This window comes from Triplophysa rosa, linkage group LG4 (assembly GCF_024868665.1).
Source record: "Triplophysa rosa linkage group LG4, Trosa_1v2, whole genome shotgun sequence".
Taxonomy (NCBI): Eukaryota; Metazoa; Chordata; class Actinopteri; order Cypriniformes; family Nemacheilidae; genus Triplophysa; species Triplophysa rosa.
In genome coordinates, this window is record NC_079893.1 from 20,769,695 (window position 1) to 20,796,920 (window position 27,226).

The following is a 27,226-nucleotide window of genomic DNA, read 5'->3' on the forward strand; positions in this document are numbered from 1 at the left end:
ATGACGTTCATCTGGGCCTGGCGGAATCTCTCCCTACCTCGGGATGGGCATCCCGAGGCGAGGGCAGAAACAGAAAGAGAATAATTAGCGTAGCTGCTGTTCATTAGCTATGTATTAGTGAATGCTTGGCTGAAAAGATGTGTCTTTAATCTAGATTTAAATTGGGAGAGTGTGTCTGACCCTCGAATAGTATCGGGGAGGCTATTCCAGAGTTTAGGTGCTACGTATGAGAAAGCTCTACCCCCTTTGGTGGATTTAGTTATTCTAGGTGTTATCAAAAGTCTGGAGTTTTGAGATCTTAGAGAGCGTGATGGGTTGTAGTGTGGTAGAAGCTCTGTTATGTAGGTAGGGGCTAAACCGTTTAAGGCTTTATAAGTAATTAAAAGAACTTTAAAGTCAATACGATACTTAATGGGTAACCAGTGAAGGGTTGATAACATTGGGGTTATGTGATCGTATTTTCTGGACCTGGTTAGAACTCTGGCAGCTGCATTCTGAACTAACTGTAGTTTGTTTATTGATGCTGCAGGACAACCACTAAGCAGTGCATTACAGTAGTCAAGTCTTGAGGTCACAAATGCATGAATAAGCTTCTCTGCGTCAGCCACACATAAAATATTTCGCAATTTGGCAACATTTCTAAGGTGGAAGAAGGCTGTTTTTGTGACATTTGAGATGTGATTTTTAAATGACAGGTTGCTGTCTAATATAACGCCAAGGTCTTTAACTGTATTTGTTGGAGTAACAGTGCAGCCTTCAATTTGCAGGTCATAATCCGAAATATTCTGCTCACGTGTCTTTGGTCCGATAAGTAATATTTCTGTTTTATTAGAATTTAAAAGAAGGAAATTACAAGTCATCCAATGCTTTATATCGTCGATGCACTCTGCCAATTTGGATAGTTGGAAGGAATCATCTGGTCTTGATGAGATATATAGCTGAGTATCATCTGCATAACAGTGGAAGCTAATTCCATGTTTTCTAATAATGTTTCCAAGGGGCAGCATGTATATGGAGAATAGCAAGGGTCCTAAAACCGATCCCTGAGGTAATCCATAATTTACTTGCGTTAGATTTGATGATTCCCCATTTAAATGGACAAATTGATGTCTGTCTGATAAGTAAGATCTGAACCATTGTAGTGCCTGTCCCTGAATACCGGTATAATTGTGTAAGCGATCTAGAAGTATTTTATGGTCTACAGTATCGAACGCAGCACTAAGGTCGAGCAGGACTAGGAGTGAGATGTTACCTTTATCTGATGCTATAAGCAGGTCGTTTGTAATTTTAACGAGCGCAGTTTCAGTACTATGATGCGGTCTAAAGCCTGACTGGAATTTTTCGTGTATGTCATTATTTTGTAAGAAAGAGCACAACTGAGTGGACACTACTTTTTCTAGTATTTTAGACAGGAAAGGGAGATTTGAAATCGGTCTATAGTTTCCTAGTTCATTGGGGTCTAAGTTTGGTTTCTTGATAAGAGGCTTAATGACGGCCAGTTTAAAGGCTCCTGGGACATGGCCTAGATTAATTGACGAGTTGATAATGTTATAAATGGGCTCAATTGCAATGGGTAATAACTCTTTTAATAATTTAGTTGGTATGGGGTCTAATAAGCAAGTTGTAGGTTTAGATGTTGCAATAAGTTTAATTAAATCTTCCTGTTTTATAGGTGAAAACAGTTTTATAGGTTCTCCCTGCCCTCCAAAATAAAATCAAAGATTGTAAATGAATCTATAAAAAATAAATACAAACATATCTTTAAATGTCGTTTGGGCTCCACCTGATTAATGTATGTGGTATAACGTTACACAATTTCAAAATTGTTACACTAACGTTACATTCTACAATCATACTTTATGTTAGCTTTTATTTATGTTAGCTAGTTACAGGCAAAACTATAGAGCTTGTATTCGAGATATGTGTTAACTGTCAATGAAAAATGTAATGCTGTATGCTTCGGGTTGCACAGAATGAGCAAACAAGTTGAAATCATCACAAAAATACCTTCTATGAGCTTCTAAACCACATGTTTGGCGCCTCCCGCTCCGTCTGACGTTCCTCCATTCATGAAACAGCTGACCACCTCATGCTTACGAAGGGCTACCACGCATGCGCAGAAATGTGGATTTTCTGTTATTTATGTTTAAACGTGTACATCTATTTCGCATTTTAAGGTAGACCATCATTTGACGCCAGGTTATTAGGGCTATGCGCTGCAATGCAGTTCAAGTCGGGCGGATTTTCAAGATGCAAGCTCACCCATTTCTCCCAACATGAAATGAATAGCTGGGACAGGAGCGTGAGGGAGATCAGGGAGAATAGTGAGCTTTATTATTTCCTACACAATTGGATCATGCGTTTGAGATGAATAAAATGTCTTAAATTTAAGGTTGAAAGGTTTATAATTGCTGCCTACAAAGAAGTTAAAGTATTTTAAATACATTATTAACAGTTTACTAGCACTTGTGTCTAATTTATGGACTAACTGTCCAAAATATGAAATAAACATTATGTGGTTTAAAACACTGTACAGTTCTGATAAATGACAAGCACCCGCGTCACAATGTGCGAGGCTTTCTCTGGCACAGTGCCAAACACAGCGTGCAGCTATTACCTGTGTGATTCGCTCCAGAGAACAGTCGACCGTTTTCACAACTTCGATGTTTGGTTTTAAAATATATAAAGACTTGCCGAGTCATAGTGTTCAAGTCTAAGCCAAGTCACGAGTCATTGGTGTCCAAGTCGAAGTCAAGTCGAAGTCTTCTCTGATTTTGTCGAGTCGAGTCGCAAGTCATGAGACTCGAGTCCACAACTCTGTTTAAAACAGTATAGAAATATGCTTTTGTCTGGTTAACAAGGATTAAGAAATTAACAAGGTTTTAGCACCAACTCGACGGACACAATGCACACCCATAGAACAGATTTTGTAGGAAAAGTCATTTAAAATTCACTGAAAATTTCATAGCGTTATGACCAGCCGCACTGTGCTACGCCGCATCACATTTTGGTTGCAGGGAATTTCCCTTCCACTCTGTTAACACTCACTGTCAATCTTTCTCATCACCTTTAAACAACAATACAGATAATTCTTTCAGTCTACACAGCCTAGTTTAATGAACTAATGAACTCAGATGGTTATCACAAAACCAGATTTCCGTTCCACTACCATACACAGATAGCAGGCACCAAACGTTTTTTTTTTTACTAAAACCCCCACATTTAATAGGGGTCAAAGCACGAAGAGCTGGAAACCTAATGTATTTGTAACAATATGTTTATTTGTCTGCCCTAACAAATGTCAGGCCATCGGGGGCCGTAAGTTGTAGAAATACCAAACTTTGGTGGGATGGTCAAAAATCCATTACTCAGGTACAATGGCACACATCCGTTGGACACTATACACTCTTGAAAATAAAGGTGCTTGAAACCATTTTTGGTAACACAAAGAACCATTCAGTCAAAGGTTCTTTAAAGAACCACCTCTTTCTTAATTGTTTATAATCTGAAGAATGTTCAGATGTTAAAAGTTCTTTATGGAACCAAAAGGTTCTTCTATGGCATCAAAGAACCTTGAAGTGGTGCTATAATGTGCACCTTTACATTTTGGTTCATAACTGTGGGAACGTAGGGGCTATAATCTAATTTTGCACTGAATCCTTGTGTCATGCCTTGTAACCGTGTGCTTGGCAAAATTGACATGAGGCTGTATCCTGGAAAGGCTTTGTCATATTGACACAAAATCTGGTATATGTCAGTACAATCATCTGAGGGTACATGGACAGTTTAGGCACAGAGCCTCTTACTGGTCCTGAAAAATAAAGGCTATGGGTTATAGTTTAAATTATTTAGCCTAAAAATATGATTTTTGTCTCGACATGATGGGGCGTTATACCTACAGAAAACCTCTACATTTTACAACTGACTATCCTATTTACTCTGTCATAAGAAATAAAAAAGTGCTAGGCCAAAGGCATTTATTATTAAAAACCTGTTTTCGGGTATGTAATATTATGAAATGAATAAAACATTACAGTTAATATTTAATTGGATATATATAACTGATGTACAGTATATAATAAATAATTGTTCCCAAACATCAATAACCTACAGTATACTAACTAAAGGACAGAGAGGTCTGAACTCTTCCTGTTGTTTTTTGCTTTTGCGGGTTAATGCACAGTATTTGGTTTATTTCTCATGTTTTGTAGGAATTAGCTTAACCTTGTGCCATATGTTTAGCAAAATCACTTTACAATTATGACTGATTTAAAAAAATATAGAAAATACATTAAAAAATGGAATTTTATCATTATCTCCATAGCCATTTATTTCTATCAAAGCAAGTAGCATAAAAATAGTTTCCAACATTTTTCTCTCAGGCAGGTTACACTGCAGGATGCAGAGATGCCTCTGTTTTGACTCCCCCCACTTACCACTTCCCATTTCTTTCCATTTCCACTTTCCATCACAAATGAGCAGAGGTGTTGCACCTTTCCGCAGGCCGCCGTGCCCAGGGGCATATTTGGTGAGGTTGGGTTTTAATTGGTATATTAGTATCCAGCCACGTCCGAATTTATCAAATCTACACTGGCCATTAATTTTGTAGAAGAACATACAATTAAGAGCTCATTAGTGCTCTCACAGGGAGATGGCCTTTCATCTGCTGGAGGAACATTGAGAGTTGGACCCAATCCAGTGCAAAGATCTCTCGTCCTCCTGTACATCTGCCTCCTTAACATGCAATTCCTCTGGTTCAGACCACACTAGATTTTAAACTGACCATCAGTGCACACACAGACAAGCCACGTAGAATTCTGCTGTGTGAAATATACGTATACTGTACATATCTGAAAATGACACTGAACAAAAAAAAAAAAGTTTTATCATGCTACTTAAAAGTAGCCTTTATATTATACGTGTATTATTTGTAGGCATAAAATATACATTAAAAGTTCATGTTCTTCTAATGCATAATAAATGAAGGGTACAAAAGAAACCTGCACTGTAAAAAATGAAATTTTCCGGTAACTCGGGTGCCAGAAAAATACCGTAATATAACAGTTTTTTCACATAAAATTACATGTTTTTCTTGCAAATTTGCAGTCTTTTTCTGTGATTTGAAGTATTTTACCATGTTTCAAAAATTTTACAATTATCAGTGAAAATCAAGATTAGTCTTTTCTCTTTTTTGGGCCAACATAGGTTGAGAACCCTAGGGCAAAAGCATGTTTTGCTACAATTCACAAATTAAATGATCCGTTACAGTATAGCAATATATAGACAGATTGCATTGATGATTATGAAATTCTTTTTTTTAGCACCAGCTCAAATGACACAATACATAGTAAAACATTAAAAGATAATATATCTTGTAAGAAAAAGTTGACTGAAAATTTCATAGCGCTACGAGTCTACGACCGGCCGCCCTGTGCTACGCTGCATCACTGACTTGCATAATTTTGGTTGCAGGGGATTTCCCTTCTACTCAGTGGTTAACACTGTCAATCTTTCTCATCATCCTTAAACAAGAACAACACAGATAATTATTTCAGTCAACAGCCTAGTCTAATGAACAGCATTCAGCTGGTTACCAAAAAGTCAGTCACAGCTAGGAAAGAGAAAAACAACGGCGAGGAGATTTCCCTTCCACTGCCATGCACAGCTTGAAGGCACCAAATACTCTCTTTCCACCACCCCCACCTTTCTTCTTCTCTTTTTCTCTCTCTTCCTCTCCGTGATTCATTTTTTGACTCAATAATGGCTACCGTTAATGTAGATATCAAAGAACTGTGTACCACACTCTACAGTATGATGAACGTAATGGCTTATGAAGGAGGTGACATAAAACAGATTCGCAGAAAGAAAAAGTAAAACACAAATGAAAGAGAGGAAACACATCAAGGTATTGACTGACCAGGCATGAAGCATGTTGGGGGCCAGCTGGGGCCGGCGTGGCAATAAGCCATCCCACCACTGACTGTCATCTACTTTGACATTCTGGCTAAACTGGATCTCATTAGGATGAGGGTGACTTTGATCCTGTCGGCTGTGATGTGACTCTCACTGCATGGGTTGCCCTCAAAGTAAACTGCTTTATTACCGTTACGTTCACGTTCCCCGTAGTACCTAGCACGTAACCTTTGTGTTAGAAATGGAAAAAGACGGTCTCAGATCAGCACCTCCCCCCACCTCCTATGGTGGCGCCTATGTCACTCGCTCATGGTTTGCTCACGGTAGGTTGGATATTGATTTAAACTCGATGACAGCATGGAACCATTCAGAGAGTAAAGAAAACATCTGAATTCAGTATTTGCTCACCCGATGAGCAAAATCAAAATGGGTTTCTCTTAATCGTAGGCCATTCTCTGTAACTAGTTTGTTTTTAATCTACAGTATTTTTGGGAAATCCATTTAGGATGCCTTTACAAACATCCATTAACCTCCCATCGACGAAAGAACTGTACACATGCATTAACAATTAAATAGCACTAAAACAGTACGCTATGTAAATCATAAATGTAAATAATTTATTTCAGCCTTGTATTAGCCTGTCAATAGGGACCACTCCATAATAGATGCTGGTACAGTTCAGGGCGAATTCTCACTTTTAAGTAAACAGGCAAGAAAATATGCGTTTATAAAGTTACATTTTTTATTACAGATTTACAAAAGTGCACTTGGCAGATAGCGATAAACCGACAGACAGCTGCCATATTTGAGTCCCCTCATTAGCCAACTTAACATAACATGTATGCTGATATCATTAGCATGGTAAAAAAGACATGCTATTTTGAATGAGTGCTTGGCTGACTGTTTCAGAGGACATCTGGGATGGGGTGAAAATCATTAGCTATACTGCTACAGCTTGGCTAGCTGTAATTGCTTTGTCTCAGAATAGCATCAAATGAACACATTCCAAAAGGGGCTTCAATGTATCACTCAGTAAACCCAGCAAACATCTGACTCTTATAAAAGTTTTGCCTGTCAGATCGGATATGCTTTAGAGAGCTGTTTAGGGCTTCCTGCACTTTGCAAGCTTGTTAAAAAATATATATACAACCAAATGATTTGGTCTACCAGTCTGCTACATTCCAAGCGTTTCTTAAAGGTGAAGGGTGCCATTTCTGCATTACTAGCTGCTTCACATGGAACTGCAAATGTGTTTGACCACATACGAGAACACTGAAATTAACCAATGAAGGGACTTTGGGGCGGGACTGTCTGTGTTTTCTGCGTACAAAACATTATTTATTAAGAATCATTATGTTTGCAATTTGCTTCAACTTTAAGGCCTGATCAAAACATCACAATAATTTTCACATCGCAACTTTCATAGATGCAGGTACAGTGCAGCTTAAAGTCCCCATGAACCGGAAGTTGGGACAGTTTTTACTGATGCATTTACGAGTGAAACGGAATTTCGAATGAGAAAAAAATAGTGGGCATGGTTTGTTTTTTCACTGCGATTTGATTGGATGAGGGCACATGAATTTTAACAAGAGAATGACCCACATTGATAAGCTATTTACAATAAACGCTGCAATATTTCATGAAAAAATAGGAATTCTAATTATTTCACTGGGACATTAAGCATTGAAACACTGGCTGCAAGAATAACCAGTTTCTTAGTTGAGATTAAGGGACATTCTTTCTTCCTCTCTCTGCCATTGTTTGTTGAGGAGAGCTTCATAAAAACTGCTTGTTTTTCATTGTTTCTGTGAGAACGGCACATGACCCGTCATTAATTATTTATAATGTTGCCACATAATGGCTGTACACGAGAGGAGACACATTTTCATTGCACGATCTTGCAAGGCTCTCTGATAACAGTGCAATAGGTTATATGTTGTTAAAAAACGAAGGCCTAGTAAGAACGAAACTTTGCTTCCTTCTTAAAGAGCTTTACGTAACATCCAACCTGTCATGTAGTGCTGGGATCACATGACTACATTTATTGCATCACAAAAGTCTATTCCACTGGGGATGAAGAAGGATGCTTCAAATAAATTATAAGCTATTAGTTTGTCATTTAATTATATTGATGGGAAGCTCCCAGACAAATTCAATAGATTTTGACCAGCTCTTGCTGTTTGTTGAATAGTTTGATTTGATTGGTGTTTACGTGCTGTGTTACATTCTGTGATGTCATACAGAGACAGACAGACAGATTATACAATACATAAACAATACATTTTTTACACTCTTTCAAATTTTTAGATGAATGGAATCTTGAATTATAATAGTACACTTGAAACTATCATGAACATTTTCCATCAGTATTGCCCTTAACATTTGCGAAAAACGAATAAAAAATCCCTGCATGCGCCTTACCTTTCCATGTTTTCTGTAAGGCAGCCTGGGCCTGGATATCCCTCCACCCTAGCAGAGAGAGGCCCCTGTGACAAGCCAGTGCGAGTTTTCCACGTCTCCATTAATCCAGTAACTGGAGAAATTAGATTCAACAAGGGGTTTGTCTGGTCTCTCAAATTGTGGCATGAAAACGACATTGTTCCTTGAGCTCCGATCTGGTAATGAAATGAATGTCCACTTGAATTAACGCCAACAATAGCCGACGTGGGCACATTATTATTCTCTTGGTAATAGCTGCCATCATTGGTTTCCTGTTTAATCCCTTTGGGCAGGCCATTGTTAGGAAACACACCAGGTTCATAGTTGCCATTCAGAGAAGAAACAGGAGGTCCCAAGATCCCAGAGAGACTATATTCATCAATATTATCCCTCAAAGACAAATATGTGGTCTCTGCAGAATGAAAGCAGCCCAGGGAGTGCTGAGGCTCACAAAACTGTGGGTTCGAACAAGTCACCTCTCTTTTCGGTTCTGTCTTAATCTGAGTTACGAAAGGAGAGTGCGGCATGATGCTCTTACTGCCACCTAGGCACATACTCCTGTAATCAGTGCCGGGTTCATTTTTGATATACTTTGCCACTCCCATAGCATCCAGGCCTATGTTAAATATTTCGCCATCCACATTTTCCACTTTTGGGAACTCAAATCCCTTAAAGTCATGCTCTCTGCCTTCAGGGCTGTTTGTGTCATTCTGCACCAGGCCCAGTCCACTGGGGGGGCTTGAAGCAGAGAAATCCCTGGATGAGTTCCTAGGACTGGACATGGCCATGGTGACAAAAGTGGGTGGACTGGAGATGGATGTTCCAATGTTAACAACATTGCCTCCATTTCCTGTTGGGCTTGAGATAGATGATCTCACGTTGGTGTTGCAGGAAAGCGGAGACCTCACGCTGCCTATACTGTGAGGGCTGGAAACTGGAGACTTCATTACACTGAGAGGACTAGCCAGTGGAGGTGACCCCACCACGCTGGACTTTACAGGGCTACCGGTGTTGGAGCTGGTGTGATGACCTTGAGTTAAGTTGGAGCCAGCAGAAGCCAGCGATGGACAATCGGATTCAAAATAGGTGGGGCTAGTAGTGGACGACACCATGTTGTTTCCGGTAGGACTTGACATGGGGCCAGGTCCCTCAGGCCTGCAGGAGAGAGCAGTGGGCAGCACAGAGGGCACTGTGGCGGAGCCTACAACACACTCCTGGGGGACACCATTGGGTAGTTGGGGCCCAGATGGGAATGAAGCCGGAGGAGCTTTCATCTTTGTACTCCCAGTCATTTTAGGCTGGCCTTCTTCAATTGCTGTCCCACAAAGAGGATAAAGTTTTTGCCCTCCTGCAGTCCCTTGTTGACCAAAGCCAAAGTCTGCCTCCCTGACAGCATTCATGTATAAGCCCATAGACTCGGCAACAGTTTTGGAGAGCTCCTTAGAGTCTGTTTCTGACTTGCGGTTGTGGTAGGTGTTGTTGAAGGTGGAACGAGCCGAAGGTGGATTCTGGTTAAGTCTTAGCATTGTTGTCTTGCAGACAGATGGCATGTTAGGGGCACTGCTTGAATTAACAATATTCATTAGCGCATCACTGTTTGTCAAAGTCTCTTCTGCAGAACAGCAATAATCCATGGTGTTTGGCATCTGCGCCCATTTATTTTCCGTATTTGCCCCTTCGCAGTAACTTTGGTATCTTTTAGTCTCCATACCTGGGTCATTTGATAAACCTAATGGGCCAATAAACAAGCAGCAACCTTAGAGTTAGCATGGAAAATGTTTTGATTAGTACCATCCTATTGGTAAAATCTGTTACATCTGCATATGGGGAGTTGACAAATAAACGACACGTGTCCTATGTGGACACGATAAATCTCTCTTCTGCTATTTTATAATATAAGTTTGAATAATATAAAATAATGAATAATTAACAGTTTGTTTTCCAAATTTTTGCTGTGCTGTCACATCATATGACACATGTGTGGTTTATTTGTCAACTTTGTTTTCAAAAGTGCATTTAAGGAATACTGATTAAATAAACCATTGTTTTTAAGGCAATTCAAAGAGGAAATAGATGTTTAACTATTTATGGGGTTATTGAGTTTTAAAGGAGATACTGTATATCACACATACTTGGCTTACTGTAAATGCTCTTATCACATGTGAAATGACAAACGGCACTCAAACGTGCTGTCAAGTGTTATATAGTGTATGCTGCCCTGTTTCTCAATGACAGCCCGAATAACACTGACAGGATCACATAACAATCTATCAAAATCATTATGGTTAAAACACTGGACAGAAACAATCATGAACCTTATTAAAACTAAACTTCTGCAAGGTTTTTCCAAACCTAAGAAACCTAAAGAAGGATGTGCAGGTGTTTTAACACCCACAAACAACACAAAATTGTCCACAATATTCACTCTTTACTTTCAGCATTTAAGTTCTTAAGCAGTTTTGCCTTTGAAATGTTGTACTTTCCTCGTGCATTTAAAAAAAACGTATGCCTTTCTTTCCTTGTTGACAGCTGCAAAAGGCTCTGCCTCGTGAGAAAGCAAAAACACCGAACAGCGAACACCCATAGGCGAGCGCGCGCGCTGTTTCATGGGAGGGACTAGACGTGGTCCTCCTGTGTGACTCTTCAAGCGCAATACAGAGTCGCGCAGTCATAAGTGCTGTGTTGGTTTAAAGGTTTAAAACTTCACTTTCTATAATCATGCGCTTACTACTTGCAAACTATTTTCACTAGCGTATAAAGTTACACTGTGTTACTAACATTACAAGCATTATTTACTCCTAGATAGTTAATGATGTACTGCACTTTGAAAAGTCAAAATGACAACGCGGCTTTACTTTGTCGTTTCGAACATTCGTTTTATTTTAATCTTTTCCCACGATACCGCACTTCTGCGTGCAACCATTGGACAGAATCAGACACACTGTCGCCAAGAGTTTATCACGCAACTCACGGATTGGTCCGGTCACCCTGTCATTCTTTAATTCATTAGCTCTTTGGCTACAACATCGCTGCGACGTTCTTTAAAATAAATCATTTAAGAACTTCGCTCTATGCATCGCCTTTAAAACTTCAAGTCAACTTTACGAGTTGTGATGCTTGCGTGATGTTTCATATGCTGCATTGCACAGTGACCTCCCTACATCACACAACGATGACTGTGTGACGCAGTTGTTTCTGTCTCATGTACTCCGGATTAATATAATTGTGATGCTCTTTAATCATCGCATGACGTCACATCGAAACAAGTATGATTTGTTCGAATTGTTCGCATGAATTTTCACACTGTCACGGATAAATAACATGAGCCAGAAGGTGAGGGTGAAAGCCACCTCGTCTGACAGGCTGGACATCAGTGTTAATAACTGTGCCCATCTGTCAGAATAAACTTCAATTTCTTTTAAATCAAGAATCACCGGACCGGGATGCGCACAGTTTAAACACTGAATAACAAGGGATTATGATGTTGACAACACCAAAAGCAAGATGCTATTCCGTGTAGAAGTTACCAAGCCGAAACACTGGAGACAGTGTTAAAATATGAATTCTTATATAATTGTATGTAACATCGTCTACACGAGCAAACCAAATAGAAAGCCATGTTTAAGTCTATGCATTTCGCGTAGGCTATATAAATCCGTATTAGGGCTACAATGGGTTGTGTGGTTTATATCAGAAAACAAATATGATGCAGATAGTTGGAAAGGGTGTTATTACAAATTATAAACGACAATACTGTTATTATGTCTAACGGTAGTTGTATTGCTGTTTTATCGGCTGTCCGTTTGCCGTCCATATCACTTTAAAGTGGACCGTACCAAGGTAGTCCTGTCAAGTTAAACATCGCTTCTCTTGTGGTGTTTCATTCACAGAATTACAAGTTTAACGAACTTCAACACGTCTGTGCAGCGCACAATGTTATAATGTAACTCATACAAAACTACACTGATTGTTTTTAACCTTAAACAGGATTTAATATTAAGACATCTTACCGTAATTACGACATCCGATTTTGACAGTTATCTCTACTGCTGACCAATAGTATTCCAAAGAAGCAAAAGGTAAAGAATGACACTAAACAGTGTCGTTAAGTTCTTTTTTACAAGTATTCCCAGTGTTGCGACGGCTTACATCTACTAGTTTCAGTTGTGACAGCTGAACGCACGGTGCACTGCTGCGCACGTTACGCGAGATCCAATACGACAGCCTACTGCATGCGTACAACAGTCGACAAAGGTCCTGTCTACACTTTTGTTTATATGCACGTTGCTACTAGATCGGTGATTTTTGAAGGAGCCCGACAGAACACGAATAAAACAGCGGAGGACTCGGTCAGACTTGCGTAGAGACGTCATTGTGTGCACATGGACCCTCCTACTGCAATGAGAGCTCGTGGTGGGAGGGGGCGACGCGCGCGCTCAGGTATATACGGGCTTTCTCCAGAAGTAGGGCAAGGTAGTTTGATTACGCAGGCGCTAACCTGTGCATCTAGGGCAAATAGATGTGCAAACATTTAGTTGCATGACCCCACTAGGAAAATTTAATTTTGTGGTGTGTGTATATAAAGTAGCCTACAGTTGTCATTTAATGTATTGAATGCAAGCGCTGTGCTGTGGGAAAAACGGAAAAATATATGATATTGTTCAATAGCATGCTGCAGATTTCTGTCATATTCAGTCAGAGGTCTCTTATGTCTTATATTAAAAACTAGAAGTGCGACTGTCATTATTCTCTTATGCACAAATAGAGCACTGAGCAGTGACTCATCCCTGGTCCTAACCAGACATTGAAATGACAAAATAAAGGAAATGATGAATTTGGTTTCAAAATGAGATAACTCCATTTTAAAAAATGTTTTTTTTCATGTTTTTTTATTGTGCATTCCAATTAATATCAATCAAACTGCAGTTGGTTTGTTTTGATTTAAGCCATAATAGCTAACTCAAAAATACAGCTAACTAACACAATAAAAACATGATTACATAATAAAAAACGTGATTTTTGAAAAAAACGGAGTTATCTCATTTTGGAACCAAACTCTTCAATTATAACTTATATAACTCATAATTATAATAGAAAACTTTATTGTCTAGCACTCTAATGTTAATTCACTCAATTATCTTTATTAAAATAATTGTATAGCTTTTCTAGCAAAACAGCATGAGGTCACCATCAAATTAAGTTAGTTAGACATTATGAAAGCAATTATTTTTTTTTACATGAAAAGTGGTTTGTGTTCATTTCAGGCCATAGCCAAGATCATTACAATGTTTTATCATGTCAACACCAGCTGTTCCATGACACTGACTGTGTACATTTACTAATTAAGCCATACATGAATGTAACAGATTTTATGGTCATCTCATTTCACTGCCATTAAACAAGATTTACATAAAGGCACATCCAAAACAACTACCACCAGGTGGAGCAATTTTTATGATTTGACTGACATGGGAAGTCTCTTATAAACTTATGTTTATGTAATCTTGATGTAAGGATGCTAATTTCACCATGTTGACATCACTCATTCAAGGCTACCTGTATTGTGTCATCTGATAACAGTAAAAGGAAACTAATGTAAGTGTGTAAAAACGTTTGACGATAGTAATGTAAAATAAATTGATTCTTGGGTTCTCTATTTTGTCATTTTATTAAATGATTTCTGTTAAGCAGAAGTTCATGACATTTACCAACCCCCTGCAGTGCTTAAGCTTATGTGGTTAAAAGAAGATAGACTTTAAAGTAGACTTATTGATTTGGTCAAAGAAAGGATATTAGACTGCTGTAATTCATACTTTTCATATGTTGTCATCTCGTAATTTTAAATCTCAGACATGAGGCAAATGCTTGAATAGCTAGTTGTGACATTTTTCGAAATACATTAATAGCATTTCATAGCCATTAATATACCATTTTTAAGTCTGCAGAGGGATGAAAAATATCAGCCAGGTGTTAACAAATAATGGACAAATTTCAAACACCATTACATCACATTTAGGTTGTTTTTTATTTGTCAACATTTGGCTAGAAATGCCATAGAGCTGAATTTGAACCAGTTAAACATCTTCCTTTGCATAAACCTCCATTGGATTTGCAGCATTCAGATAACTAAAAAGATTATGATTAAGGTTATGTAAAAAAAACGATTTTTCATATATATTTTTATTTTTTTGGCTCATGTAGATGTTACATTACACAAATACATACAGTAGGCTATATACAACATCTCAGGTTATACTGTACATGAATAAGTAGTGTGCACTTGACCCTTTTCATGTTCAGGCTTTAAACATCAAATCTAGGTAACTCATCTAGATATCTGCTGAAAACATCCAGCCTGGAATGTTGTGCATAATGAAATAAATCTGGCTGCAATAAAGACAGATTGCAACGTCTTATTTTTTTCACTAAAGAAGCCTGAACCTTTAATCAAATATTCATCATTAATAATTTTCTGTTAAGGTGCATTTTTAGCAGCAGAGGTTTTCCCCTGATACTTGCATCTTTTGGACATGTGATAAGGAAGGAGCTGTTCTCATATAATTATCTCTTCCCCTTAAGTTGAGTGGTGAGATGTGCTGATATATTGATCTTTAAGTCATCATATATTGAAGGAATCTGAAAGACAACTGTGAAAATGAAGACTAAAGAGCATGCCAAATAAGTCGGCGATGAAGTCAAGGAAATGCATAAATTTGGAAAGGCTATAAAACAAATTTCAAGAATATGGATGTCCTAGTGGTACAATTATCAGGAAGTGGAATCTGTGTTGATTGACTTTGACATGCCTGGAAAAGTTTTTCTCACAAAACTTTCTGAGTGAGCGAGAAGGAAACTTGTGTGAGAAGCGGCAGAGAGGCCAGCGATCGCTTTGAAGAATCTACAGAGTTAACTAACTGGAAATACAGTTCAGGCCATAGGCGGATTGGCCATCTGGCAATTCTGGTAAATGCCAGAGAGGCCGCGGACCATTTTTTAAAATGTGGGGTGGTCAGATTTTAAATATATAAATAAATGTTTTTACAGGCCGAAACGCATAAGAGTTTTCCCGGTGGGCCGTTGCTCAATGTAGGTCGGCCCACTGTGGGGATACTGTATAAAGAAATAATAACAATAATCATTTTCTTTTGCTCACTTGTTACTAGCTGTTGTGATTTCTGTCTGTGTCCCAGTGGTTTCATGCAGCAGCGGTTACAAGTGCTCGTCAACGTCAAAAGATTGACCAATCAAATTAAATAAAGACCGGGTTCACAGAATTCTAGCCAATCAAATTACAGAGACCAAGCAGAATACTAAAGAAGACAGAACTTTCAGCCAATCAAATCGAAGGAGGCAGAACTTACCGTCAGTAGGCGGGAGCTTAACATGCGCGAACTCCAGTGCGGTGATTCAGTTTTAATGATGACCGTGTAGTGAGATGTAAGAAGGCAAACATAACAAAGCCAACGGTTTTACAATAAAAATGTTAAATGGTAAGATTCAGAGATGCAAACTACTTAACTTTTGTGAGTTTTGCTGTTGAAAATTTCGAAAAACTAAAAATGGATCGTCACATAATCTAAGACGTGTGTTCGAGATAACATGTCTAAAAAAACACACTGAAACAGATCAAGTTTATAGCATATGAGGCATAATATATGACTGTATGTGTATATAGTCCATTTTATTAGCATGGAAGAATTCAATATACTCAATTCAAAACCACATCATGGTCAGTTTAAATATATTACCTTATATTACATTGACATGTTTAGGCAGGCTTTTATGTCATTTTGATTTCTATGTGTTGCTTAGCCCCTTTTACTCTTAGTCCGTCCCTGGTTCAGGCACACAAGTCAAATATTTCAAATTCTCTACAAAACAGTATCAGCAAGTGGAGATCACAGAAGAAGCCATTACTCAAACAAATAAACAAAAAGTGTAAAAACCTGTCTGATTTTTTCCAGCATGCACAGTAAGTGACCCAGTAACATTGTGGGAAAAGGTTTTGTGGTCTGATGAGTTTGAGATAAACTATGGCCGAATTACAAACAGATAAACATGACGCATGCCCTCATCCAAAAAGACACTGTACCCGCAGTGCGCTGCTGCATTCCCATCAGCATTAACTGGGCATAAAAAAAAACTGGAGAAATGGATGATTCATAAGATTATTATTAAATGGCAAGAGAACAAGCATCAGTTTGTAAAAAAGCTGAAGCAATCCAGTTGAGAATCTGTACTATTTGAAAATAAAAATTAAGTGTCATTCAACTAACCTGAACAACCCTGAAAAATATACTTTGAACAATAGACCAGAATTGCACCTTAATTATATGCTTCAATGTAAAACTTTACAATAAATGCATTAGTAAACAGGAAATGCGTTTTCATTGTTAGTTCTGCATATATTTATCATTGTTAATGTTAGTAAATGCCAATACAATTGTTTATGATAGTTCACTTAGATACTAAGAACTGTTGTCTCAACCTCATCCCATGGGAAAACTTTTTTTTACAGTCTTTTACAAGGTGGTGATGCTGTTGTATCAATGTACATTTACCAAAAAATTGTACGAAAACATAATAATTGTCACGAATCTCAGCTATGGACTATGGCAGGAAAGAACCCAATTGCAGGCAGCGGGAGTACAGGGAGAACAAAATACTTTATTTTAACAATAAACATAAAACAAAAACCCGCGATGGGGTGAAAACAAGAACAAGATAACAATAAGGCAATGGAGACGTAAACTAACTTAACACTAGACCCACATAGACTTGACAAGGACTAAACTAAACTAAACTAAACTAAACACTTACTACAACAGACGAAACAGCAACAAGAGGCACAGGCATTACGGGGAACGAAGAACACATACCATGCACATACAATGACCGACACAGGACAATGAAACATGAGGGTATTATATAGGGAAGACAGACAAAGGATAATGACACGGGGCAGGTGTGGGTAATTAAACACTCAGGGAAAGATAACGAGGAAACGAGATGGCGGGAACAGAGACGAGACACTGGAGAGAACGTATATTATTGTCAAAAGGACAATAATATGTTTCTCTCCACACATAACCAAAGGCTTTGTCATGACTCTGCTACAGGACCAAGAAAAACATGACTAAATGAAGCAGAGCCATGACAATAATGGCATACAAATTGTCCACCAATTTGCTAAAATGTAAAATAGTTACGAATTGCCATGAGATTGTGTCAGTTGTACTGTATACAACAAGCTCTTTTGAGAAAGCTTTGTTTACAGCTGCAGTTTATGTTCTGTCTTTTACAGTCCGTACAAGTAATCTAATAACAATTTCAACAGATCAACACTTAAGGGAATATTTCACCCAAAAATGGAAATTCTGTCATCATTTACTCACCCTCTATGGAAGCATATTGGTTGCTATTTTCAATTTGAAAATATTCAATTCCGCAAAATGGCAATGCAGTATGTAAAATGACAATGCAACTGTGTATTTAAATATACATTTGAAATAACATATGTGCAACATTAAGTGCAAAATGAAAATAAAAATTAAATTATATCAATTACATTTGTCAGTTTCTACACTAGTTTTAATATGTTATTTAAATTGATATTTTTAACGCTCTTTAAGTTGCAAAATTAAAATTAAAATGCATTTCCCGGATTGATTATATATGTTTAAGATAGTCAAGCAAAACTGTAGCAAAATGAAAATTCTAATGTTATTTTCCCTAAATGCATTAACATTAACTGGTTGAATATTTGGGATTGCATTTTCATTTACACACAGCGCGTTGGGTGTTGCAAAATTCAATGTGGACTTGAAAATGCATTTCGAGCTGGCCACGCCCCCTCCCCGGTACAGCGTCATTATGTGAAGGCGGAGCCAGCATCGCTCGTTACGTGCATGGATGTGCGGCTGCAGAGCTGATAAAAACATTTAATCGCTTGCACACGAATTGGAGCACAAAGACAAAAAATACTTTACTTACGTGTTTTTTAAGATTATTACGTGTCTGTAGACGATAGAACTAGTAGCTGCATTGCTAGAACATCTCGTAGAGAATTCTCTGCCTTATCAAGCGGTGAACTCGCCTGTTGAATGTCTCATAATCACTATAAGTGGCTGAATCCGAAATCGCATACTGCCATACTATATAGTAGGCGAAAAGCAGTAGGCGAACGAATAGTATGTCCGAAACCTCGGTCTTCATAAAACAGTAGGCGAGAATTTCCCGGCTGGTGCACTATTTCTCGCGAGATTTGGACGTGCGTATACTACTTTTGCGTCCGAATACGTATGAGACGTATATAGTATGAGAAAACAGAGTTGTATGTCCGAATCCTCAGTATTCATAAAAGAGTAGGTGAGAAATTCCCGGATGGCTTACTGGTTACGCCCATATTCTGAAGCACCCAGTGACATGATACTTGGGATACTTATCTATCCCATGAGCCCACGGGAACAGGAGCATAGCGGAGAACTAGTTGCGAGGCAGGAGTTTTCAAAAGTCACTATTACTAGCCAACAAAGCGTTTTTTTGCGTTGCAGTCGCATTTGTTAAAGTGCTGCAGCGTAAAGTTAAACTGTAAGATGCTACATAGTAAAGTATATTTGTGATTTTGCTGTGAAAATGCAGTGTTTTAATAGCTTAAAGGTGCGTTCCACGCACACACGCGTCTTCGAAGTAGACTTAACATTACATATATTAAAACCATACGCAAGTTAAAGACGCTTTTAATGTCTGTGTAACATGGGACCTGTCATTTTATCGATAAGTATTGCAAATGAGCACATCACAACATGAAATACACATCACAGTAATGTAGCTTACGTCTGTTAACATGTGGTACAAAGCATTGCTCACTGCTTGCATAGATACATATAAGTTATGTAAATAAACATATTTACTTAAATAACGAAACATAATGTATATATTTTATTTGTACATTAGTACTGTTGATGAATTCAGGAAAATTTGAGTTGAATAAACAGCGAGTTAACACATGTGCAACTACCTCCAGATTTAAATGCAGTATTGAGCACAAATCACAGAGGTCACTTGAATCTTGTTTGACTGTTACAGGGACAGATGAGCACACTCGTTAAAATCACGAAGGTGGCGACGGTGGTCCGCTGCGAGATGGCAGTAGGATGGGGTTCAACGCCTGTAGAGATACAGCATCATTTGTTACAACAATTAATTGAAATAAAGCTTTGATTTATGTGATGTTTACTTGTATATGTATTGATAGTAATTAAATTCATTTATTTTCTTACATCAAATGTACGTATTTTTTATTCATGTTTATTCTATAGTTTTCTGTAAATAAAACATATTACATTAGCCTACTTCATGCATTATGTCATTGCTTCACTGAAAACGTATCCATTCACATTTTTGTAGTCTGTATTAATGCATAGATGGCATTTGGAAATACAATTACATTTAGTAGCCTATTTTAATACAATATATAATTTGGTCAGCACTTATCAATAATATTGTTCACAAGTGTAGGTGTGGGCTAGCAATGTACATTTAATTTATAAGCAATAATACTCGTATTCCTTGACAATAAAATCAGCAGTGCTCTCCTAAGGCGAGATCGTCGAGCAGCTACCCGACGTCTCCTTTGTGAAGGCATTACAAACATGTTGCAAATGCTGGGAAAAGTCATGGAAGGTAAAGTTAGCATTACTGATGTTAATGCACCTTCTCTCATAATTTAAATTGTTGCGCTTGTTATTACGTCGCATGGTTAATCTCTGGCCCGTGTACACTCCAGTACAGTAGGTGGCGGACATGCACCACAAAAGTAATTTGCTCCCCGCCATTAAAAAGGAAAAGAAGATCATCAATATGGCGGACAACGGCCCATCGCATTGATACTACACCACCCATTCAGGGAAAACAGTACGTACCCATTTAGCCCCCTTGAGTACGTACCTATGAAATTGAGTACCTACCTATTGAGTATGCGATTTCGGACTCAGCCTATAAATTGACTTTCTCATACGCGTTTCATCATGAACACATTCAGTATTTTGATTATTTTCTTTTTTTGTCACAATATCTTCACACAATCGTTCAGAAATGGTCGTTTTGTGAGACCACTCTTCAGTAAGTACAATCACAAACGCGATCCATCCATGTGAAAAAACACCTGTCTGTACTGTGCTACTTTCGTGTTGGAGGCAGTGTAAGGTGAGAGATTATGCACAAATATACATAAACATTGCCAAAGTGGAGATCTGCCCTTACGAAAATTAACCTGGGTTACTTATTCATCCGGATGCTGCAGTTTGGGCTGTGACAGAACCACTGTAACTCGATTCCTTAAGTTACGGAAACGTTGCGCCACAAAAACAGTTTCTGAATGATTATGTTAAGATATTGACTAAGACAACAAATACTGAATGTGTCTATGATGAAAACGTGTATGTGCAAGCGATTTAACGCTTTTATAATCTCTGCAGTCGTAAGTGTTTTCACCACCTCACAACACACGAAACGAGCGATGCTGGCTCCGCCTTCACGCAATGACGCTGTACCGGGGAGGGGGCGTGGCCAACTCGAAATGCATTTTCATGTGCACATTGAATTTTGCAACACCCAACGCGCTGTGTGTACATGAAAATGCAATCCCAAATGTTCAACCTGTTAATGTTGATGCATTTACGGAAAATAACATTAGAATTTTCATTTTGCTACAGTTTTGCTTGACTATCTTAAACATATAAAGTATAATCAACCTGGGGAATGCAGTTTCATTTTAATTTAGCAATACGCCCTTTTCACAATGACGTCACTTAACTTCCGCCTTTTTGCAAAGCAGTGTATCATAGCATCCGTCTTGCAACAAACAAGAAGAAGAAGAAGAAGAACTTCCGTTTTGCCGTCGCGCTGGAATTTAACAACAGTGAGAAAAAAAACTGACAGAACACGTATTCAAGTACTTATATTAGCACCTTCACTAACACAAAAAGAAAACAAAACACTTACCTTCATAATCAAACAGGTACTGTTCAACAAAGAATTTGTATCCTTTCTCTAGCTTTGATCTTGTCGTTAGCGAAAATTTGTCTGCAAGACGTTGTACATCATCTAGACGTATTTGTGGCAGATGTGCAAGCCACTTGGTAAACTTCATTCTGAGGCGCTAGCGGAAGTAACTTCTTCTGCTTGAGTTTTACTGGCGGTTGGCAAATCAGCTTATATGTGCATTACTGCCACCTTATGAACTGGAGTGCTAGCGGAAGTAATGATACACTGCTTCGCGGCAGAACGGAAGATGCGTGACGTCATGTGAAAAGGGCGTATTTAAAGAGCGTTAAAAATATCCATTTAAATAACATATTAAAACTAGTGTAGGAACTGACAAATGTAATTGATATAATTTAATTTTCATTTTGCACTTAATGTTGCACATATGTCATTTCAAATGTAGGCCTATATTTAAATACACAATTGCATTGTCATTTTACATACTGCATTGCCATTTTGTGGATTGCATTTCAAATTGAAAATAGCAACCAATATGCTTCCATAACCCTCTTGTCATTTTAAACGGTATGACTTTCTTTTGCAAAACACAAAAGATATTTTGAAGAAAGTTCATAACTGAACAGTGCCAGCACACACACAGTGACAGAATTTTCATTTTTGGGTGAACTATCCCTTTAAATAATGGCGATCGCTACTGTTTGTCTACCATGAATTTCAATTCTCATCCTATCAGCTTTGATTACATTCATGTATTAACATTCATCATCATTCATTGAGGTTCATCAACATCTACATTCATTTCATGCCATCACCCTTTGGTAAATTTGTGGTTTTACAAAACATTATTTACTTATTTAGCCATGTAACAATGCTTCTGTAAATGGTAAGGGATTAGTGTTTGTTTGGTTGGCATGACCCAGTTAGCCCCTGCTGGTTCCATCTCGATTGTTTCACCCTCACATGATGACATATTAAGAAATAAAATGGCAATGCTGTCCAGGTGTTAGATTGTCAACAAATGACTATTACGTTGCTAGGACCAACAAGGGCTCTCTAAAACTAAGGGCCCCAAAAATACATTAGACGATGCTAAATAATGCTAAATAATTTAAAATGGACTATAAAATACCATAATGTGTAATATACCAATAAAAAGGTAATTTTCAGCGTTGAGAATCCAATTCAGCAGCTCATTCGGTAATGGAATATTCCAAATATTTTTTTGCGACTACTGTTCACGACAGCTCAGACAGAAAGACTAAAAGCAGGTGTGATAAAAACACACACAGGTTTGTTTTTACACACTGTATGGCCTTTCCATTGACTTAATGTAAAAACTCTTAATCCCTACCCAACCCCTTAAACCTAACCCAAACACAAACCTTTTTCAAATAAACATAATTTTGTTCACTTGGGATAGTTCACCCAAAAACAGCACAAAAAAATAAATTTGGAAAAATGTTGGTAACCGAACAGCTGCAGTAACCTCTGACTTCTAGGGTTTCAAACCTAATGCAAGTCAGTGGGTACTGTCATTATTCGGTTACCGACATTCTTCCAAATATCTTCTTTTGTGTTCTGCAGAAGAGTTAAAGCCATACAGGTTTGAAATGACAAGAGGGTGAGTGTATGATGACAGAATATCCGTTTTTTGGGAGGTGAACTATCCCTTTTACTATCATTCTGGGGACATTTGGTCCAAAGTAGTTGTCTATCATCTGTCTCCATAATTGTGCATCATATTAGATATGACAGAATCCCCTGTAAAAATATCATGGTGTAAAGTGACACTAATGGGATATAGACTCAGTGACAGAGAAGTATGAGCCAGACAGGTATTATTTATTAACAATAATGAAAACGACACAACAGGTGAATAATGATAGTCAGTTCGTTGGGCAGGTATATGGATGAATCAATGAGAGCACAGTGTTACCAGGAGTTGGTGGATAGGTGGTGAGTAGAAACCAGTGGAGAAGGGCAAAGAGAGGCAGAGTCCTAGTAGTATGGGGATCACTGGGAGATGATTCTTGCTTACAATAAGGTGAATATCCAGGGCCCTCTAGTCCACAGGGTTAGAGTCCTTTTCCATATTGGAGACCGGACAACGACTGGGAAGCGGAGTGGGTCTATATAGTGCTGGGTGCGGTGATTGGAGATTCGGATCAGGTGCGCTGGTTAGTATTCGGGTGATTGTGAGCATGGAAGTTGGGTGGAGCCTGGTGCGTACGTGACAGTGACAGCTCCAGTACATGAATTGAAGGGGGGCTGGGGGGATTTGGGACCCCCCATAATAAGTAAAAAATAGACTCAAGTGGTCCCTCATATATTTGAGTAAAAATGATAATGACAAATGTAATTAAATTCATGCAATGGATATGGTACATTTTGTGAATTGATTATTTACAATAAAGTATATTAAGTTTGTTTATGGGCTAGTTGGCTTGTTTCTTTAAATTTTAAAAGCCCCACCCCACGTCTACAGACCGCTAAGCGCAGGACATCGTTGACATGACTTGATTGGCGTCACTCCGGTGAAGCTAACTTCAGCTAAAAAATGGAGAATAATAAACCTTCACTCGCAGTCGGGAAGAGGAAGCTTCTACTTTTTTGAGGGGTAATTTTCTCTCTCTCTATATCTTTCCACTATATTTATCAACTCGATGTTGATCAACTCCAGGCCTGGTTCTGGGGTGCTAGAGATCTCGATGAAGATGAGTGACAGCTTTTTATTAATTATAAAGGGAGTGTTTCTGTGCTGTATATAATCTATTCAGAATTGTATAAAACTTGTTTTTCATGCTGCTAAGACCAACGGCCACATACACGCTACAAAGTTTCTGGAATTACATCGGCATGTAAATGCGGGATTCACTCTTGAAATAGCTATGATTGACATATTGATAGCCATAGTTAGTTCCTGAATAAAGCAGAGTTTGGACTGAAATGGTTGAATAGTCTGCTGACTAACAGACTCACTCATAAGAGTCCCTTGCCGCCACCTACTGGATGTAATGTAAACTGCAATGAAATCGTTGAAAAATCCCCACAACACTAACACACAGACTGACAGTCTTGTCACAATTTATATTTTTAATATCTAATAAACTAGTTTCTTGCATTTAAACAAGACTTTTGGAACAAACATTATTATCACAAAGTGTCAATCATCCAGTTGTTTTTAGGGAAACTAGTAAATACTACATTGGTAAATAATGCTAGAAATATTCTGTTGGACGTACTCTACTTTTCAAAAGTCCTTTCTGTTCACCAAGCCTGCATTGATTTGATCCAAAATACAGTAAAAGAAGCCCGTTCTTTTATGTAAGCGTGTTTTTAATAAATAGTATATAGTTATGCATATTATGATCAAATATATTGTGTATTTTGTATAAATTGTATATTGCAAGACTAACCCCCAACCAATAAGTCTTGATTCAATTCGAGCACTGCACAGCTCTCACAATGATCAACATTGAATCTACCCGATGATGATCATTTTATCTACACAATTTCCAGTCAATCATAGCCAGACTTTATTAACTCATTATTTAGAGAATGAGATCAGCTACAGCACAATGCAACACATGGATGGTAAAATCACACAACATTACACAGTCACCTGAATGTGCTCATATTTGCCAGTTCTCCATCTCTCGCTCTCCCTTTGTCTCTTTCTATTTTTCTGTCCCAGCCTCCACCGCATTCTCTCCCATCTGACCTCCACTTCCCTTCAGCACAATCTTTAAACACTATAATTTACTCTCATTATTTAGAGTCTAAAGGCAAGACCAAAGGCAAAGTTTCAATACGGTTTTAACACACTCAAGCACTCAAAGTGTCTCTCCGCCTCACCGTCAGAGGTCACGGGGGAAAAAGAAGGCGCACAGGACCATAAACAGGTAAAAAAGATGATTGTTCATGAACAGTTTATGTGCCTAAATAAAGAACCCCAGGTACACCAGACGCTTGTATTGAATAATGTGTTTATCCCATTACACCTCTGATGCATATTCAGTAGGAACACAAAATATGAGTAACGACCTGACTCCACATCAGCGCATTACAGCGTCTGCCTTTTATCACAGAATAATGTGGTGTTTGACAAAATTGTGTCAAGTAGATTATGAATTAATATGCGACGTGTCTCCTAGCACACATTCTGTGCAGCCAGATGCCGGGTAGCGTTACAAAAAAGCTCAGTCCGCGCTGTCTGAAAACAAGCGGACTTGGAGAGTGCGCATATGTTTCTGCCTTAGCCCATTCTGAATGCTTTATATGGCTCGGTGCATATATCACAACTGCCACTGCAGAGGTGACATTGCCGTAATGTTGTAGCATCACGGTGTAGGATAAGAATTTTTCAGTTTTGGGACAGGGTGAAGCCCTGAAAAGGTGCATATATATTCGTGTCTTAGTACTCTTTACGTAGTGTTAGCCGCAAGGTGAAATGTAGTCACGATTATGCAGTGGCTTTGTCCCAGGAGGCAAAAGAAACAGTGAGAAGAATTAGAAATGTAATCAACTAAATAAAACAGAACAAATATGACAAAATATGAAAGCAAATATAGCAGAAGGTAGCATCTCTTGCGTTTCTGAACACAGAGAAAGATATTTGGAAGAATGCTTGTAACCAAACAGTTCTTGGCTGCCACTGACTACCATAGGAAAAATTGCTTTGTAAATTTCTTTGTTCTGTTGAACACAAATGAAGATATTTTGAAGAATGTAGGAAAACAAACAGTTCTGGGGCACTTTTGACTACCATGGTCATTTTTCCTACTATGGTAGTCAATAGTGGCCAAGAACTGTTTGGTTACAAGCATTCTTCCAAATATCTTTCTCTGTGTTCATCAGAAAAAATAAATGTATACAGATTTGGAATTCGAGGGTGAGTACATGAAGATTAAATTTTTATTTTTGGATGAACTGTCCCTTTAACAGTGTGTTTCCATAAGAGTATATTCACAACTCGCTCACTTCATCAAATTTTGTCACAATCTGAATCGAAATGAACTTAAAATTAATAAAATCTTTAAACATGAAATAACCTGTGAGTGGATTTATTTTAGCTGCATTATTGAAATGAAGTGCCTGTGACCTTCGATACGTATATGATGTGTACCAAATACACATTAAAAAAAAAGTTGTTCGTTTCATGCATATGTGAAAAAAAAGTATTTTTTTTGTGATTTACTGTTTTATACATTAAAATCATTCTACATAATGTAAAGAACAGTTTGTGAAAACCTAATCTGATATCTTTAATTGTCAGGTCCGGGTCTGAGCACCTGCTTGTTTATGTGTCTTGTTTATGTTTCTTCTCGCCGAGCACATGGGACAGACCTTTTTGACAGTTCTACATGTGCTCGGTCTTTACTTTTGGGTGCCCCGCCCCGCTTGTTATCCACTCATCACCGCACCCCTGTTTCTACTCCCGCTAATCACACCACACCGGTTTCCACTCTCGCTATCTCCTCTCTCCCTTCTTATACTTACAGAATTCCTTTGTTCTTTGTCAGTCCGTTAGACTTCTAACCCTCCTGACTTCTAGTCTTGTAAAGTTTCTAGTACTGTCTTGTCCGGTTTTCCTCTAGACTAATTTGTATTGTCTGTCTAGGCTCCAGCTCTGTTTTGCACCCTGCTTGGTGTCCCACTCTCACGCAGATCATTGCGCCGGCGACCTTGGTACCTTTGCTGGTTGACGGCCAAAGGAGTTTTCCCCCCTGGAGGATCCATCTCTTCCGAATTACCGGATTCTTCCGCCGGGGTTGTTCGAGCGGATACACCAGATTCGCTCGCCGGGGTTGTTCAAGCGGATTATCTGTTTCTCCCTTCGGAGTTGTTCCCGTGGATTACCAACTAC

The 27,226-nt window shown here is 38.4% G+C and overlaps 1 protein-coding gene across 1 annotated transcript in view; it reads right to left on the minus strand.

Moving 5' to 3' along the window:
• Window positions 1-12,757, minus strand: part of nr3c2 (nuclear receptor subfamily 3, group C, member 2) — a 108,201-nt gene extending 95,444 nt beyond the window's left edge. Inside the window, exons 1-2 of the mRNA XM_057330574.1 lie at window positions 12,363-12,757; window positions 8,335-10,081 (exon numbers count right to left, since the gene is read on the minus strand). Coding sequence (XP_057186557.1) covers window positions 8,335-10,061 — 1,727 coding nt within the window. The 5' untranslated portion in view covers window positions 10,062-10,081; window positions 12,363-12,757. The remainder of the gene's footprint in view (window positions 1-8,334; window positions 10,082-12,362) is intronic.
• Window positions 12,758-27,226: the final 14,469 nt, after the last annotated feature.